Source organism: Aquarana catesbeiana, linkage group LG03, assembly GCF_042186555.1.
Source record: "Aquarana catesbeiana isolate 2022-GZ linkage group LG03, ASM4218655v1, whole genome shotgun sequence".
NCBI classification, from domain to species: Eukaryota; Metazoa; Chordata; class Amphibia; order Anura; family Ranidae; genus Aquarana; species Aquarana catesbeiana.
In genome coordinates, this window is record NC_133326.1 from 621,655,060 (window position 1) to 621,673,034 (window position 17,975).

Here is a 17,975-nt window from a genome sequence, read left to right on the forward strand (position 1 = left end):
CTCAAGAAAAAATGCAGTCTGCAGTCTCTAACCATCTCTTGCATCATGTCTGTATTATCTTACCTAAACACACTGCACTTCTAGCACACATGATACAGGAACGGTCAGACTGCAGACATACTAAAGGAGATGGTCAGAGACTGCAGACATGACACAAGAGATCAATGCAGCCTCACCAGTGCCCGTCGTGCAGCCTCGCCTGTGCCTGTAGCCTCACCAGTGCCCATCATGCAGCCTGCAAGTGTCTGTGGATGAAGCCTCACCAGTGCCCGGATCAGAGCGGCGATCTCTGTGTGTCACGGAGCTGTATTTAAATTGCCCGGGACGCAGTAACAATGTCCCGCCTCCTGTGATCACATCACACTGATTCAATGTCCCACCATTGGATCAGAGTGCCGTTTGTCACAGGAGGCGCGACATTGTTACTACGGCCAATGCATTTCAGCTCCGTGACACACGGAGATCACCACTCTGTGGGAGGGAGGAGAGGAGGCTGCTTTTACATGAGAGCCAACCATCAGATCTAAACCCTACTGCTTGCCCACAGCAGAGCTAAATGTAAAAACAAAAAAAACACTTCTTGCCCGATGCCTGGAACTGCAAGTCAAAAAAACAAAAACAAAAAAAACACACACAAATGTTTTCCTATTTTAAACTGAATTGGTTATTTTACAAGGTGGGTGTTCACATATACTTTAATGTTCACCATAATTAACCTTGTCCGTATGGTTCTGGTAGTTTTTGATCAGCAGTAAATTAGATGTGCATCTATCCTAACAAATGGTTTAGGATCTCAAGGCTTGGTTGGTACATTGTATGTTAATGCACCTTTACAAAAATTGTTCCCCCTCCAACTGTACATAGTGACTATTTCAAGCAATTTCAATGTAAAATCTTGCTACAAAAGAAACTAGAAAGGCAGGAATTATAATTAAATTGTTTTGTTTCAATACGCTGCGTGAGTGGGAACACAATAATGGGGGTGGAGAATTTGGCTGCAAGGGTGAAAATACAATATATAAATAAAAAAAACATGGTAAAACTCTGAAACGTCTACACTATGCATGGGTGAGCAGTGTAATGTTGATAAACGAAGAGTAAGCCTGAAGAGTATCTCTTAAGTGGGTACACACACTATAAGAGAATCGGGCAAATGTTTGTTCGATTTTTCGACGTTTCACAGCAAATCAGAAGCGATAAACAGAAATTCGTACGAATATTTTCACGAAAATTCTCGTACGACAAAGGCCTTTTTTTTTTGTTGTTTATGGTTTCTGATCTTGCTCAGTTTTTCTTTTCTGATTTTTCTTGTATGAAAACGGTACACATTAAGCAAAAATTGTTTGTTCTGCTCCTGTACGAGAAAAATTTTGGCGTTTGTGCCTTCGGGAATTTTGGGACGAAAATGTGGAATCGGTTGCCAAAAGTTGTGTACACACTACACAAAATTCGTAAGAAAATTCTTTGGACGAAAATGTTCGCCCGATTCTCTTTAAGGCTGCATTCACACCTGAGCGTAGCGTCTTTGATCGCTTTTCTGGCACGTTTTTATGCGCAACTTGTGTTTTTATACAGTTTTTTTTTTTTTTTTAACTAATAATAACTAAACACCCCAACACAAAATAAATACATTATTAATAATGTATTTTTTGTTCGAGTTTGGGTGTTTGTTATTTTATTATTAATAACAAATGTAATATTTAGTTATTTATTAATGTATTAAACAAATTCATTTTACTTATTTATGATTTTTAGTTATTTGTGTATTTATTTTGCATTTATTTACTCATATTACTACCATTTTATTTTTGAAATTTTTTCATTTGGAGCAGAAAATTGCACAAAAACGCACAACAAAACACTCAACTGGCGAGTTTCAATATCTATGAGAAGACATGCCAAACGTTCAAATCTGCCCGGTTAAAGCTACAAAAAAAAAAAAACTCCAGAACTTTTTTGAGCTTCAGGCGACATGGAGTGGTGGACATGTGAACCATCTCCATAGAAAATAATTGATTTTTTTTTCCACCTCCAACGCTCAGGTGTGAATGCAGCCTAAAGCTGAACTCCACCATTTCCCAGTATATCTTGTAAAGTGCAAAAAGTCAGACTGGCTATCAACATTTGAATGAGATATAAATGTTATGTCTAGTCAAGTGTGTTCAAATGTAATGCACCCATAATAAACACTTGGGGGTGGGGGCCTTTGTCACAGTTGGTGATAACCAGTATGCAAAGACTTTTGACCTTTATCATTTATGTATCCTAATGCTAGAGATGGGATTGGATAATCATCCCCTTCACTCCTATAGATGTACATATAATTATGTAAATCCTAATAAATCTGTTAAAAACAAGGCTGATCAATTCTCAGGAGCTATATACCCCCCACTAATTACACCTGACAAAAAGGTGCAGTAAATATTTCTGCTGACACATTTATCTACTTTTCAGTTCTTGTAGCCATCTGCATTCGCTTTGTTGGGATTGTGAACCAGCAGGAGCTCACACGGTGTAGTGTCCGGCCCGTACCACATCACATCAGCTCCCACTTCCTTGTATTCTAAACCTCGTACAGTGCACATTGTGCCTCCTACGTCAAAGGCAGCAACCACCCCCGCTTTCTGCTTATCTCCACCAGTTAGAAGCTGTCAATGTGTACAATCTACTGGCCGACATGAAGCTCTGCCATTTACCTCTCATTCAGTACTGCAATAAATGTGTAGCAGAGCACTGTGGTATAAGATAAGCAATGACAGTTTCACTTTTTACCTTAAACTATACCAGTGAAAGGCAATCAGCTTCCTCCAGCTGTGGGCCTACAGATGCCAGCTGGCCCTGCCAGCCAAAGCATTTAAGGCAAGTCATGCTGGTACCTGTAGTCCCACAGCAGCCGAAAAACTCACCTTGGTTCAGTATAAATATGTCCCTGCAGCTGCTGCAACACTGTCCATAAAGACAAAACACGGCAGGTATAGCATGCAAGAGACATTAGGTGCAAAAGAAGAAAGAAATTGCAGACAGGATCACCTGCACAGGTTTCAAGCATTCTTGTTCCTCAAGTGGACTTACCACTTGTAGGTAGGTCCCACCAATCAGTAAGTTTACATGCCAAAGGAAATCCAGCTCCTGCGGTACCTTCTTGACTGCTCTGGATCTAAGTTTTGCAAGTCTCATAGACCCCAGCCCTGTCACCACATCTCCATTTCTTTCTTCTTCTGACCTTGTGAACGGTAAGCGGGGGTGGGGCCAGAAAAGCAACTGTACAACTTGAGTCTATGAGACCTGCAACTCTTGCATCCGGAGCAGCCTGTGAGTACAGCAAAAGCTCAACTTCTCCTGGCATGTAAACTACTGATCTGCAGGACTGAGGTATAACTTGCATGACAAAGAACTGCACCTGAGCAACATTTAGGTTCAACGGCTTAAGCCTTTAAGCTTTTGGAGACCCACGTATGAACGTTTGGAGTGTTTACACACAGATTTCATGGCTATTAAAGGCTTTTAAGGATCAACCATGTAACTTTTTACCATTTGCGTCCAGAAGCTGTCATTATTGCTTTGTACACGAACAAGAAAATTTAACATTTGCCACAGACATCACTGCAAAAACCCTGAACAATGCAAAGCAAAAGATTGAGTTTAAAGGGAAGGTGCACCTTATAGGCCAGATTCACATCTATGTGTGTGTACTAGACACACTTTCTGTATGTGTTGTTTGGGGTTGCTTCCAGTAAAGAGTTTCTAAACCCAAAATCGAAAAGAAAACTAATACAGCCACCACATCTAAGGATTGGCAAGCTGTAATATTTTTTTCTGGGTTTAGATATGCTTGAATTATAAATTGATTCCCAACATCCTTACACACAGTACACGCCACACCTCGCCCTCACGGGGCAGGAACACACATGCAGTGAAATGGGACAAGGACAGTCAAGGAAGTTTTTGGTGTGTGGAGGAAAGTTGATGTCCCATCAGAAATGAATGGGCACAGGTACCACTAAGTATGTGAGCACATCAAGCAACTACTCACATAGGTGCCATGGGCAATACAGACTACCCCCTACCTCACCCTGGGCACTGATTACTTCCATATGAAAAAATACCTCAAGACCAGTATAGTTGGGGCAGCGACTTGAGAATGCTTTGCAATCGTGGAGAAAATGCAAAAAGTGTTCTCTGAATGGTGCCCGTGCCGAAGGAGCGACCTCCTGTGTTCACTAAGCAGCAGGTCAGCTGCTTGGCATGGGTCACGGAAGTTAGCGCCCGTCCCTGTAGAAGCAGTGCCTACTACAGTGATTTTCAGCTTCCATGTGGGTATTCCAGGTATGACACAAGCATTCTTACATTGGTCTAGCTTGGACCAGTGTAACTATGCAAAAATATAATTAAAACTTCAGCTATAAAAAAAAAAAAAATTTCTACCTTTAGGTATATTAACGGGCCTCAACAAATGAAAAAGTGGCTTTCAGTATTTTTCAGCAACACATGTACATTCACATACATGTACTGCTGTATCCCGAAGTGCAGACTTGTTGCTTCTTATTGTGCATTGGGGTTAATGCACCACCACATTACAGCAAAAAAAAAAAAAAAAAAAAAAAAAAACACCACATTGGAATTAAGACAGTAAAGAGCATGCAGAGATTTGCATCCAGCCAGTTCAATCAAAAGTTATGCAATAGTTTGTACTGTACCAATGAAAAGAAGGGTGGAGGACATTAAAACATAGTTTGTAAAAGGTGCACCTATGTTTTATAGCAGCCTTTCTCAACCAGGGTTCCTCCGGGAGGTTGCAGGGGGTTCCCTAAGAAGCGAGTAATGGTGAACTGATCCCCCACCTTCTTCACTGGACACAAATCAAAAGTTAGGGGACATCACAAAGTTTATGGTTTCTTTTTCTGAGATCTCGATCCAGCCATGTGCACAAGAGCAGCTGCTCTCCCAGCTCCCGCTGCAGTCAATCACAGCCAGTGAGGGAGGCAGGGCTAAGCCCCGTTCTGTGTGTCAATAGAAACAGAGGCAGCTCGAGAGCAAGCATGCACAAGTGCCCCTATAGCAAGCAGCTTGCAGGGGGGTGGAGCCAGGAGTGCCTGCAGGGGACCCATTACACAGAGCAGGCAAGTAAATTTTTTTTTTTTTTACTAACGTAAATAAAGCCTAAACAAAAAGGGGGAAAAATACATATATATATATATATATATATATATATATATATATATATATATATATATATACACACATACACATTTTATGTACGCATAGACTTTACGTGTTTAAATGCATCTATATGCAAGTATTTTACTGACCATTACGCAGGAACTTTTCTCCTAGAAAACATATGTATAATAACACCAGTAAATTTTTTTTACAGCCGTGTGAATGAGGCCTTAATAAAAATAATTTCAGTGTATGGGAAGAATTTAAAAAATTATTTGGGTGTCAAATACACATGCCACATTGAGAGTTTTAGTAAAAACTTTCTACACGTTATTGCTCACAATAATGTACAGTGTGTTGTAGGTACAATATTTAGCAGGGGACCTGAATTTTTTTTTTAGGTTTCCTGTCGGGTAATAGGTTGATAAAGGCTGCTCTATAGAAAATACATAAAAACTTTAAAAAGGATTTAAAACAAAAAAAGTTAAAAGATCAGAACTATAGCTTAGCTTTATTTCATGCATAGAAAAGAAAAGGGGGAAAACACAAACAAAAAGCAAAATAAAAAAAAATAAAATGTCCCTTTTAGTTTAGCTTTATTTAGAACAGAGGGAAGAGTAAGTGTAACAAAAATAAATATTTGATCAGCAAGAGAACATGAAGACTGATTACAAGCCAAATTGCATATTAAAACAAAAATGTATTTGAAGCAAGCTCAGCTCAAGCGAACTATCTGAACTCCCTACACCATGCAACATCAACAAATACAAAAAATAAGTAAGGTGTTACACTTCTATAACATAATACAACAAAGGAACACATCTGCAAATCACATTAAAGCAGATACAGCAGAACTCACTATCTCTTCCTCAGGAGGCTCCAGCTTTTGAATCTTGTTGGGTTGTGGTTCCTCCACCTTCACCTCCTCACGGTGGTGATGGTGATGGTGGTGATGATGATGCTTGCTGCTTTTCTTTCTTTTCTCCTTCCTTTCCCGCCGCCTTTCATGCTTTTTCCGGTTGATTTCACTGGCTTGGAATTCGTGAAGGAGATCCCCACATAGTGAGGATTCAAACATCTCCCGCCCATTCTGAATTGTCTTTGTAATTCTTAACTTGATCTCTGGGGAGCCAGTCTTTTTTTGAGTAAAAGTGGAAGGAGGAGGTTGGAGACTTGTTGGGGGGGAGGTGGGCTGGGGAGGAGAAGATTTAACTACCCCCTCATTAGGCCGCATAGCGGCAGTCTCCAGGTGGTGGTAATACTCCAGGGTACTGAAGTTTCTGCTGCCATACCCATTGGCTGAGCCATTGGGGAACTGAGAATATGCCTGGTATTTGATCTGTGAGTCATATCCCAAAGAGGACTGATAGCCATTGGTGAGGGGTGGCAAGTCCTCGGTGGTAGGCGTGTGGTACTGGAAATCCGGCTGCAGACCAGAATCATAGGGCGTATGACCGCCCTCGTCAGCCTGATCGCTGCTGTTGGCATCATCCTGCCGGTTGTTGGCTGAGTCGATGAGTTGAGGGGGTTGCTGGATTGTGTTTCCCATGATCCCTTGCATGAAAGAGAAGGAGAAATCCATTGTCGTGCTCAGGCATCATCAGCTTTCCCTTTCTCTCATAGGGCCTGCAGACAAAAATAAATAAAAGTTCAATCTTCACAAAAAAAATTATGACAGTGATTTTAACATTTTGCCATGAAATCAAACCCATCACCCCCAATATGAATAATCAGCACCATGAGCCTCCCCCTTTATGCTGCAGACAATGCTAAAGTGGGTGTATCTACATTAAGGCTGGACAAAGATGGCTGGTTTCTTTTTTTCAGCCAGCCACACAATCGAGGTGGATCGAGAAATCCTCCATCATGAGGCCATGTATTCTGACAGCGGGGACTCTCTACTGTCAGAACACACCGATTTCTCATTGAGAATTTCCTTTCCAACAAGCCCATTCAACAAAATTTGAAGTGGCCACACAGCAGCATTACTGAACCAGACGAATTTCAATCCATCTATGGCCAGGTTACGTTTTTTTCCCTATGAAAAGTTTAAGTATTTTACAACGGTTCACTTATACAATGGGGATTTTTCCCCTCACTTCCTGTCACAGTGATAAAATTGTCAGACAAGAAATGAGGTCAACACCCCATTCACACTTATACGACTTTGGACATCAAAGTTGTATGACAAGTCGTACTCCATGTTTTCCAATGATAACCATTCGTATATGTGCGATTTAAAATCATAGTGACTTCACAGTTCATGCATTACTTTGGTCCGACTTTCATGCAAGTTGAGGGCCATAGACTTCAATTTTAACCCTCAAAAGTTGCATGAAAGTCATAAATGAATTTTTTACATGCAACAGTGGGTCCGAATTTGCAGAGGGACAAGTCACATCCAAGTTGCACCCCAAACTTGAATAGAGCCTGGATCTCAAAAAAAAAAAAAGTCAGAAAAAAAAAAAAAAAAAAACACACCAACAGGTCAGCTTTTCATTACCGTTGTAGATTTTATTTTACCATTCCCTGCCTAATGAGAAGGTTGTCCCCAGAAGAGAAAAAGAGATGAAATCCCTCCCCATGAAACCTTTCACAGCCATGAATACCTCACATGTTCTAACCCTTCTTACCTACTCTATTCAAAATTATCTAGAGTTACACTTTAAAGTCACACTTATTCTGGCTGGTAACAGAAGTATAAGCAGTGAAAAGATCAGCTGAGGAACTTCAGGTTTCAGGCATAACTAGTTTTTAGCAAGCTGCTGAACTTGTATGACTCAGCGCAGATTTTATATTTACATATTGATAGCCACAATTTGCTTCAGATCTTTGCTCCAGCACTTCAGTATGTAGCAAACACACAAGGAGTGGTTATGTGCCCCCTACTATCCTACCCATAGACATAAACCAACCGGGTCTACCGACTGATTGCCAAGCATGTAATCCAAGCAATTCCGCATTTATGGAACAGATATGGGACCTCTGAAAGACATTTAGGCCCCTTTCACACTGGGGCGTCGTCGGCAGTAAAGCGGCGCTATTCGTCCGCTAGCGGGGCAGTTTTAACCCCTGCTAGCGGCCGAAGAAGGGTTAAAACCGCCGGCAAAGTGCCACTGCAGCAGCGCTATGCCAGCGGTAAAGCCGCGCTGACCCATTAATTTCAATGGGCAGGAGCGGTGTATACCCTCGTGGCCTTCACATTGGAGAGACAGCAGCGGCTGTTTCAGGGCGCTTTGCAGGCGCTATTTTTAGCACTGTATCGCCTGCAAAACGCCCCAGTGTGAAAGGGGTCTTAGAAAAAAAAAAAAATGTCTGGAACCAAAAATGCTTCAACTTGCTAACAACAATAATATCCATTTGGGGGCCATCACACAATTTGGAGTGTGTGACATCATCAGCACGCCTCAGCCAATCAGAAGACGCATCATATTAATTCACAGGAAAAAAAACCTTTTTATCAACTCAGTTTTGTTCCGTGAACGGAAGTTCATGTTCTGCTGGTGGAACACAACGTTGTATACTGTATGTAGCTGAGGCTACATACAGTTCATACATACAGCCGCTGCAACTGTTCGTGAAGCTCATGTACTCCTTCAAGCTACAACCGACTGTACACTCAGGTGTGAGCAGGCCCAATTGAAAACCATGGATTTGGGATACTGAGCGCTTTACGCTTCGAGATACAAACTGCTCAGTTGTAACTAGGATCCAAGGTATGATGGCCACATCTACTATGCATGACAGGTCTGTTTTTAGGGGCTTGGCCCTCAAGTTTATGCTTTACTTGTATTTTCCTACCGGAAACTAGAAGTCATGCAGTGTACATTTTCCCCATGTTTGCACAAGTTCTCTCTGCTTTACTTTCCTCCTACAATGCAAACACATATAGGTAGAGGAGCGGTCTTCTGACCGCACTGGTCTTTGGGTCAATTTAAACATCTCAGCTTAAAAACTCACACATTTTAGCTATGATTTTTTTTAACATACATGTCGCAGAAGATTTGCAGTTGCAAAATAAAAATATGTTGGTCATTTATTTTTACATATGGTTTCACTATACCCTACTGAGAAAATAAAAACTGCAGTTTTTAAACGTAATAATGTCACTGCCATTGCCATCCCTCCTCGTCCTGACTTATTAAGGCACATCATAAGTTGGGCTCACACCCCCCAACATCACAGGAGTGAGCGCTCTCCTATTCATAGGCCCACACAAGCATGGTGCGCTCTCACAACAAAGCGGAGCTAAGCTGCTGCAACAAGGGTAGAAATTGCACTGCACATGCGTGGGGCTTTGAACAAGAGAGCTTGATCCTATGATGCTGGTGGTGTGCACCCAAGAAATGGTACATTCAAACAAGGTAGGACTGGAGGAAGGGAGGGGCTGTTTATATGGGGGTGCAAATGGTAATTTACCTACTAAGACCCTTTGGCTGCATAGTCATCTTTCCTAAAAAGGTGAATTTAGCCTTTAGAAAGCATTGCTGCAAAATATCTGGAACGTGCTCACATTCTATCATTCCAACCAGCATAACAGCTGCCTACAAAAAGTAATTCTTCAAAGATTATCAAATTATTATTCTGCTATTTAATCCACAACATTGTTTCTAAACAACATTCATCATCATTTCATTTTTTCATATTTCCCCATCATATGACTACCATTTTACTTGAAATTTCAGGGTTAGTCCACATGCAAAAAAAAAAAAAAAAAAAAATGGAGAAAATAGCAACTAATCAAAAAGGTGTGGCTTAGGGGTCATTTCTATTTATAGACATATTTTACAAAATGGTACAATGTAACTTTGGGCAAAAGATTGAGGTTAAGCTTTACGCCATTCCAGAACAGGAAATGTGATCCCAATCATTCCTATCACTCTATTCCTAGAACGAGATTGACCCATCTAAAACTACACCTATGGCTAGATTATGGATGATCAAGTTTTTGCATGTTCTAAAACCACATCTACACCCAGAAACTACGTTACCCACATTCTGCTCCTTCGCCCAAGCCACCAACTACCCTTTTCTCAATGCTTGGGCTGATTACTATCGGTTTGTAAAATGTCAGCAGCTATAGTATTTGATTTTCACACTCCTGGGTGAAGGTCCTCTTTAAAGTATAACAAAGGGCAAAGTTATTTTATTTATTTGAATAGAATAGTGGGAACCATGGTCAGTTTTTTTTGTTTTTTATTCTGCTGGCATTAGTGATCAGGGCACAGACAGCAAAAACAAAGGCACCACCAGAAGAAATCTTCCAATGGGGGCATTTGTCTCCGTGAACCAATGGAGAATTTCCCTCATATTGGAAATACAGTTGTGCTCATAAGTTTACATACCCTGGCAGAATTTATGATTTCTTGGCCATTTTTCAGAGAATATGGATAACACAAAAACATTTCTTGCACTCATGGTTAGTGTTTGGCTGAAGCCATTTATTATCAATCAACTGTGTTTTCTCTTTTTAAATCATAATGGCAACAGAAACTACCCAAGTGACCCTGATCAAAAGTATACATACCCTGGTGATAGATATATATATATATCTATATATATAAGTTTCTGGACTCCTGACAGACCCCTTTCTCTACGCTATCCAAAATTAAAAAAGTTTTAGACTTTAGATATACTCTAGCAAGCAGTTAAAAAAAAAAACAAACACACCACAACACCTTTAAGCCCCCTTTCACACAGACGTTTTTCAGGCGCTTTTGGACTAAAAATAGCACCTGTAAAGCGCCTGAAAAATGGCTCCCCTGCAGTCTCTGTGTGAAAGCCAGAGTGCGGTGCGCTGGCAGGATGTTAAAAAAACTGCAAGCACCAGTTCTGGAGCGGTATATACACCTCTCCTGCCCACTGAACTGAATGGGCACTGCTGCCGAACTGCCGTGAAAGCGCCGCTGCAGCGGCACTTTGCGGGTCGTTTTAAGCCTTTTTCGGCCGCTAGCGAGGGTTAAAAGCGCCCCATCGGCCGAAAACCCCCGCAAAAATGACAGTAAAGCGCCGCTAAAAATAGCGGCACTTCACCGCCGACGCCCCAGTGTGAAAGTATACTTTTGCAGCCAAACTGAGATAACACCCACTCTCTTTATATACACACACACACACACCAGAAGGCCAGAGCAGCACATCCACCTGCTGCCCAGAGAAGCGAACAAAGCCGGAATTGGTTTTGATCGGGTCTCGAATCATGACATCAAGTTATGACATCGCTTCCAGTTTACTGGCGCCTTAAAGAAAAAAAGAAGTCAGTATTCAAAACAGCCAAACTTGCTTTTAAGTGCAAAGGAGGGATTAGGGGTCTTAGAGACAAATACACTGCGACATAAAACATTGCAACGACTGACCTTTTATTCTCTAGAGTCTGCTAAAAATATATATACACATGTGTTTGGGGGTTGTAAGTAAATTTTCTAGCAAAAAAATACTGATTTTAACTTGTAAGCAACAAGTGTCAGAAAAATGCTTAGTTTCCAAGAGGTTAACCAAGCACTTGAGCCATAAGATACATGTCATGTGAAACAACATCAGGCCCAGCTGGGAAAGCTGCCCAAGAAAGCTACCAGGCCACCCAAACAGAAGCGTAGGGCCTCCGGAAAGAGCTCTTGTTTGTTACTGGTAGAAGAACCAACTTAGAGGGCCCCAGGAACTTTAGCCATGAAGTTATTTCAGACCAAATAAAAGACTGGCAGGCCCCCACTCACAGCAAGAGTAGGCTGCATGCCTACCAATACCCCTAAATTGGCACACCTTAAAGCGGGTTTCACACTTGTTGGCACACAGGAATGGTCAGGGTTTTGTTACAGTTGTTGTAAACCCCAGTTATGGATTTTGAACTAAACACATACATCTGTAGGGGTGCAACGGATCAAAAATCTCACGGATCGGATCGATCCTCGGATCAGAGTCACGGATCGGATCATTTTCGGATCAGAAAAAAAAAAAAAAAAAAAAACCTTCACAAATCTTGTTACACCCACCGGAGTTTTAGATTTAAAAGCTATTTTCAACACAAAACCGAGCTTATATGCATAAATACAGTATTTGTGCATATAAGCTCAGTTTTGTGTTGAAAATGGCTTTTAAATCTAAAACTCCGGTGGGTGTAACAAGATGTCCGCTTGCCCCCATCTCACTCTATCATTATTGTACTGTGCAGGAGTATGGGGTGTAGCAAGATGGCGGCGACGAAATGTCACTTCCTGTCGAGACAGCGGCCGCTTCCGGGTGTACTAAGATGGCCGCCGGCTCCGGAGCTAGGCCGAAGCCGCGGCCTTTCCTATGGCTGAGGCCGAAAAGTGCTCCGCGGATCGCGGGTGTGCCGATCCGCGGAGGGTGATCCGTACGGATCACGGATCGGCAACGATCCGTTGCACCCCTATACATCTGTAGTGTTTATTAGGGGTGCAACGGATCAAAAAAACTCACGGTTCGGATCATTTTGGGATCAACAAAAAAAAAATCTCCCCCACCGTAATATCCACGTCATCTCCCCCACTGTAATAATATCCACAATATCCCCCACTGTAATAATATATTAGCAGAGTATGGCAGGGTATTGGCAGAGTATTGGCAGGGGAATTGCAGAGTATTGGCACTGCTGCCATCCGATCTCTCCCCTCCACTGTACAGATCAGTACACAGAGGGGAGAGAGGAACCCATGGTAAACGGCCACCGGGTGTACCAAGATGGCCGCCGCTCCGGAGCTAGGTCGAAGCTGCGGCCTTTCCTAAGGCCGAGACAGCGGCGCGGAGCGCATGTGTGCCGATCCGAACAGGCTGAACCGTTCGGATCACGGACCCCTTGCACCCCTAGTGTTTACTTATCTCAGAGCTTGTCTATTCACAGCACAGTTGGTGTGTGTGTGTGGCAGTCTGTCTGCTGAGACAGATGAAAAAGATTTTTAACAGGATCTGCACTCATAAAAGGATACAGAGAGGGGAATACTGCAGATATACTAATAAAACCTATGTAGGAAGATTTGTTTCATCTGTCCACTTTACTCGGTATATGTGAGGGTTTATATCCACTTTAAAGAAAAACTCCATCTTTCAACACACTTTACATTGGGCCAGCTTGGAAAGATCGAACTAACAAACTATGGGGGTTATTTACGGAAGGCAAATCCACTTTGCACTACAAGTGCAAAGTGCACTTGAAATTGCACTGAAAGTGCACTTGGAAGTGCAGTCGCTGTAGATCCGAGGGGGACATGCAAGAAATTTTTTTTTAAAAAACGGCATTTTTGCTTGCACATGATTGGATGATAAAATCAGCAGAACTTCCCCCTCATTTCAGAACTACCACTCAGATCTACAGCAACTGCACTTCCAAGTGCACTTTGAACTTGTAGTGCAAAGTGGATTTGCCTTTCGTAAATAACCTCCACTGTCTCTTGCTAACCCGAGAGGTCACTGGGATGTGCGGTATAAAAACTGTATATAGGTGCAGCTCCATACAATTTATACCACACATCTAGCGGCCTCACGTGTTAGTGAAGAACATAGTTCATTTGGGCCAGCTTGGCAAGCTCGAACTATGTAAAGTGGGTGGAAAGATGGAGTTTTTCTTTAAGGCAGGAGATAGTAGGATGCACTTCAGGTACTGCCCACATTTTGCTGAAGTCCCCATGGGGTAATGTTGCACAAACTGTTTTGGGTAATGAAGTTCCCAGACCAGAGCCCTTAATCAAGGACTGACTGGTTGCTGCAGTTCCAAGTTGATCCTCACATCTTTGCGGACCCCAGTAAAAGTCTTTAAAGTGGAAGTCCATGTTAAAACTAAAATCCCTGCATCTATAGCCACCAGCATTCTAACACTAACCTATCTAGCCCTGTAAAGAAAAAAAAAAAATATCAGTATACATACCTTTTCTGCAGGCAAACCGACCCGATCTCCAGCAGCGGATTCTGACCCCACGCTGAGCTGTCAGCCGCAGCTTCGCTGTGGAAGCGGGTACAGAGGACACGTCCGACAACAGAAGCCCCATAGTAGTATGGGTGACATCACTCCCCATTAATTTCACAGCCGTTGTCAGACGTGTACTCAGCAAAGCTTCCGCCGCTGGAGATCGGGTCGGATCGGCTCCAGAAAAGAGATATATATATATATATATATATATACACACTATTTTTTTCTTTACAGGGCTAGATGGGTTAGTGTTAGAATGTTGTTGGCTATAGATGCAGGAATTTTAGTTTTAGCATGGACTTCCTCTTTAAGGTTGGGAGAGATGTCAGAGGACTGGGCATCCTCCTGCAAGGATTAAATTGGATGTAAACCCTCACATATACCCAGTGAAGTGAACAGCTACACAGATACACAGAGGTGAAACAAATCTCCCTACATAAGTTTTACATGCATATCTGCTGTCTGCAGCTTTATATATTCTTAAGAATGTTCAGATAGTGTTAGGAGATTTTCTCTTCCTGGTTAGCACTGCAGTGAAGCCTGGGCATACAGCCAAGACAGCTGATTGGAGGAAAGGCACACACCCCCTCTCCTCATAGGTAGAGACTTTCAGATCTGTTTGTTGAATTGTTCAGCACTCTGCTAATCTATTTATAGCATAGTCCCCAACACAACTCAAAGCTGCTTTTATCTCTTGTGTGGCAGAACTTGTCAGACATTCCCATGCTGATTACAGAAGAATAGAGCAGGAGCAAGCTAATGGACATAGTGCTTTGAAGAGAGATAAGAAAACACTGCAGCTATATGTGTCCAGCTCAAATTTCATAAAATCGTGTTTACATGCACTTTAAGCTGAAGAGGACAATGCCCTGTCCCCCGATTTCTCTTACCCTTTGCAGTAAATCTTCCCTAGACACAAGAAGAAGAGAAATGTGCCCCTGAAGGAGTCAGTGAAAATGCTGATGCAGCCAAGAACCAAGCCCAAGAGGCAGGAGTGAACCAATGCTGACAGAGCTTACCAAAGGAACCTCCGTACTCTTCCCCTACCCTACCCTGAAGTACTGATGGGAGTCTGAAATCCCCACCACCTTGTGTACCAGGTTTCACATGTGCCTGCAATGTGACTATACCCTTAAAGTGGAACTTTACCCATAAAATGTTCTTTGGCAAGGAACATACATTGTACATTAATAATTAGGCTGCCAACATTAATGTGTGCTGTAAATTGTGTCCAGAATAGCTCCCGTTTCTTCTTGCTGGAGCCCAGTGCCCCTGAACAGCAGTAAATTATAGCGGAACTAAACCCATCGATTTACCAATATAAAAAAAAACAGTTACATTCCTGGAATGCCAGGATTGCCAACTGTCACATTTGCTTGTGTCCTCAACCAAACTGTCAAACCTTTAAATGGCCGGTATGTTCATATGTGCAGCACCATGGCAGTTGCAGATCAAACAGCTTCCTTGGCTGTAAAGGGAGGGTTTAACTCTGCTTTAAAGGCACTTTCACACTGAGGCAGTAGCTGCTGCTTTGTCGCCGGAAGGGGCTAAAAGTGCACGCAAAGCGCCGCAGTGCTTTGGCAGAACTGCCCATGCATTCCACCGTCCCAAAGATCCTGCTTGCAGGACTTTTTTTTAACGTCCCGCAAGCGCACCGCTCCAGTGTGAAAGCACTCGGGCTTTCACACTGGAGTGACAGAAGAGACGCTTTACAGGCGCAATTTTTAGTGCTAAAACGCCTGTAAAGCTCCTCAGTGTGAAAGTGGCCTAAGACTTAAATGTACATGGAACGTTTTTACCGAAAAACACCTGTAAACGAAACGCGAGTTACCACGTTTAGCGCTTGAAATGCCTCTAAACTCAGCGTCTGAACTCATTTTTTTTGCTTTCCAAAAAAGGCCTCTAAACTCAACTGCCTAAAAACGACATTAGACGACCCTGTGTACATGTACACATAAGACAACATTGGATGAGTTCAGGGGCAGCTGAAAAAAGCATCCAACTGCCTCTGAACGTCCGTTTACCAGCAGCAGTGTACATGAGGCCTAAGGCTATCAGCAGATCAGCCTCTACAAATTCAACAGTGTCTAAAAATGGAGAGCGACTGAGCATGTGCAGAGCAGGGTGAGAGAGTGTATTACTAGATTTTAAACCATATAGGCACTTATTTTTAATGTGTTACATAGATATACCTGCAAAAGGGGCCAGCCTGAGTTGATCTAGCAGGACTTAATTTTCTGACTAAAGTTCCACTTTAAGAGGCACTCAAGACCTAAACCCCTACACCTCAGAGAGAAGGCTTGCCTAGACACTAGAAGGCCAAAGCGCTCAGCTGGAACTTTTGAACTGTGTCTCTTTCAAATATTACAACTGGAGGGAGCCAGTCCTGTTTCTGCACTAATAAGCCAGAGAGGGATGACTTCCCAAAATACACAGAACTGCCTGCTGGGCAGACTTGGGTCAGGAGTACCTGTCGAAGGTGGAGCAATATAAGGAAAATAAGGATCCAAACTGAATGGCGCCTGATTTACCACCCTCCTTACACGGCCGCGAAAGAGCAAGCAAATGTTAGCAATCTCTTAATGGTAGCTGCTACCCACCATGCCACCATAGGTGGGGTGAAACAGCATGCTGAGACCTTAATTAAAAAGGGGCACTTACTAGGTGAAAGTCTTCAGATGCAGAGCAATAAGGTTCAAGAACAAGCTCAGTCTTCACCTCATTCAAAGTCAGGCATACACACACTTCTTCAGGGTCTGAGCTCCACCACAGCCCAGGACCTGTAGAGTACCCCACCAGCCACTCACGCAATGCAAACTGCCTGCAAAGGCAAATGCCTTTCCTCAACTCAGAAAGGTTGATAGGCATTGCTAGAAAAGCAGCAATGAATACTGCAGCAGGATACTAAACAATAATTTGCTAAAAGAACAGAAGAAAATGCCAGGAGCAAGAAATAAAATCTTTCAGGATAGAGAGAGAGAACGCACGAACACCTCCATCACCTAATCATACTAACAAAAACGGAAGGCATGCCAGGAGTTTGAGGTCCTTTGTCCTGAAATGCATGATAAAGAAATTCACTCTAAAAACAAGCCATCACCAACCTTTAAAGCTGCTTGTAATGTGAAACAATTCCCCCTAAAAAAAAAAAAAAAAAAAAAAAAAAAAAAAAAAAAAAAAACCACAACAAAAGCCTATGGTACCTAAAATTCTCTGTAAGCAGTACTTTAAAAAGCTTTTAGGCTGGACTCACACCAATGCATTTTAGTGCTTTTTTCATTTTTCAGATTTGCACTACAGAACCATAGGCAACCATGTTAAATGGACTGTAGTGCAAATCTGCAAAATGCAAAAAGCACTAAAAATGCCAAGGTGTAAATCCAGCCTTACGGGTTATCAGTTATGAAATCTCATGGGCACTGGGGGTGTATAGGGCTGCTTTTAATTTTTTTTTTTTTTTTTTTTCAGCATTAACACTTTTCTTTTCGTCTACTTTATCAGCAACACAAGGGGGCTAACAAGCCCTCTATGTGATAGCATGGGCAGGTGACAGGTCCTCTTTAGACCCCCAATGTCTCCCATGTATCCCAGTGCTATTAATCAAGCACTGATTGTGCTCTGGCCCGAGGTTTCCATAGATCTACTGGTATAATTACAACTGCACCTTTTTATCTCTTTGCTACATAATTATTCAGCACCACTGATGGTTATCTCTTCCTACACATATGGATTTGGTCAGCACAACCCTGTTCTAACTTTTCAACACTAATATAGTTTTTCAGAAACAGCTTTCCATAAGGAAAACCTATTTTACCTTTTAGTTCTTTCCTGCAATCAACATCCCCACTCCAGTGTAATGAATGTAGTATCATTCAATTAAATTTGCCTCTCCACAAAG

General features: G+C 42.2%; 1 protein-coding gene across 6 annotated transcripts in view; it reads right to left on the minus strand.

The window, feature by feature from the left end:
- NSD3 (nuclear receptor binding SET domain protein 3) overlaps window positions 1-17,975 on the minus strand; it is a 208,389-nt gene that overhangs the window by 175,408 nt on the left and 15,006 nt on the right. For all 6 annotated transcript variants that reach the window (XM_073622338.1, XM_073622337.1, XM_073622342.1 and 3 more), the window contains exon 2: window positions 6,020-6,786. In XM_073622338.1, the coding sequence (XP_073478439.1) occupies window positions 6,020-6,742 (723 nt within the window). In that variant the 5' untranslated portion in view covers window positions 6,743-6,786. The remainder of the gene's footprint in view (window positions 1-6,019; window positions 6,787-17,975) is intronic.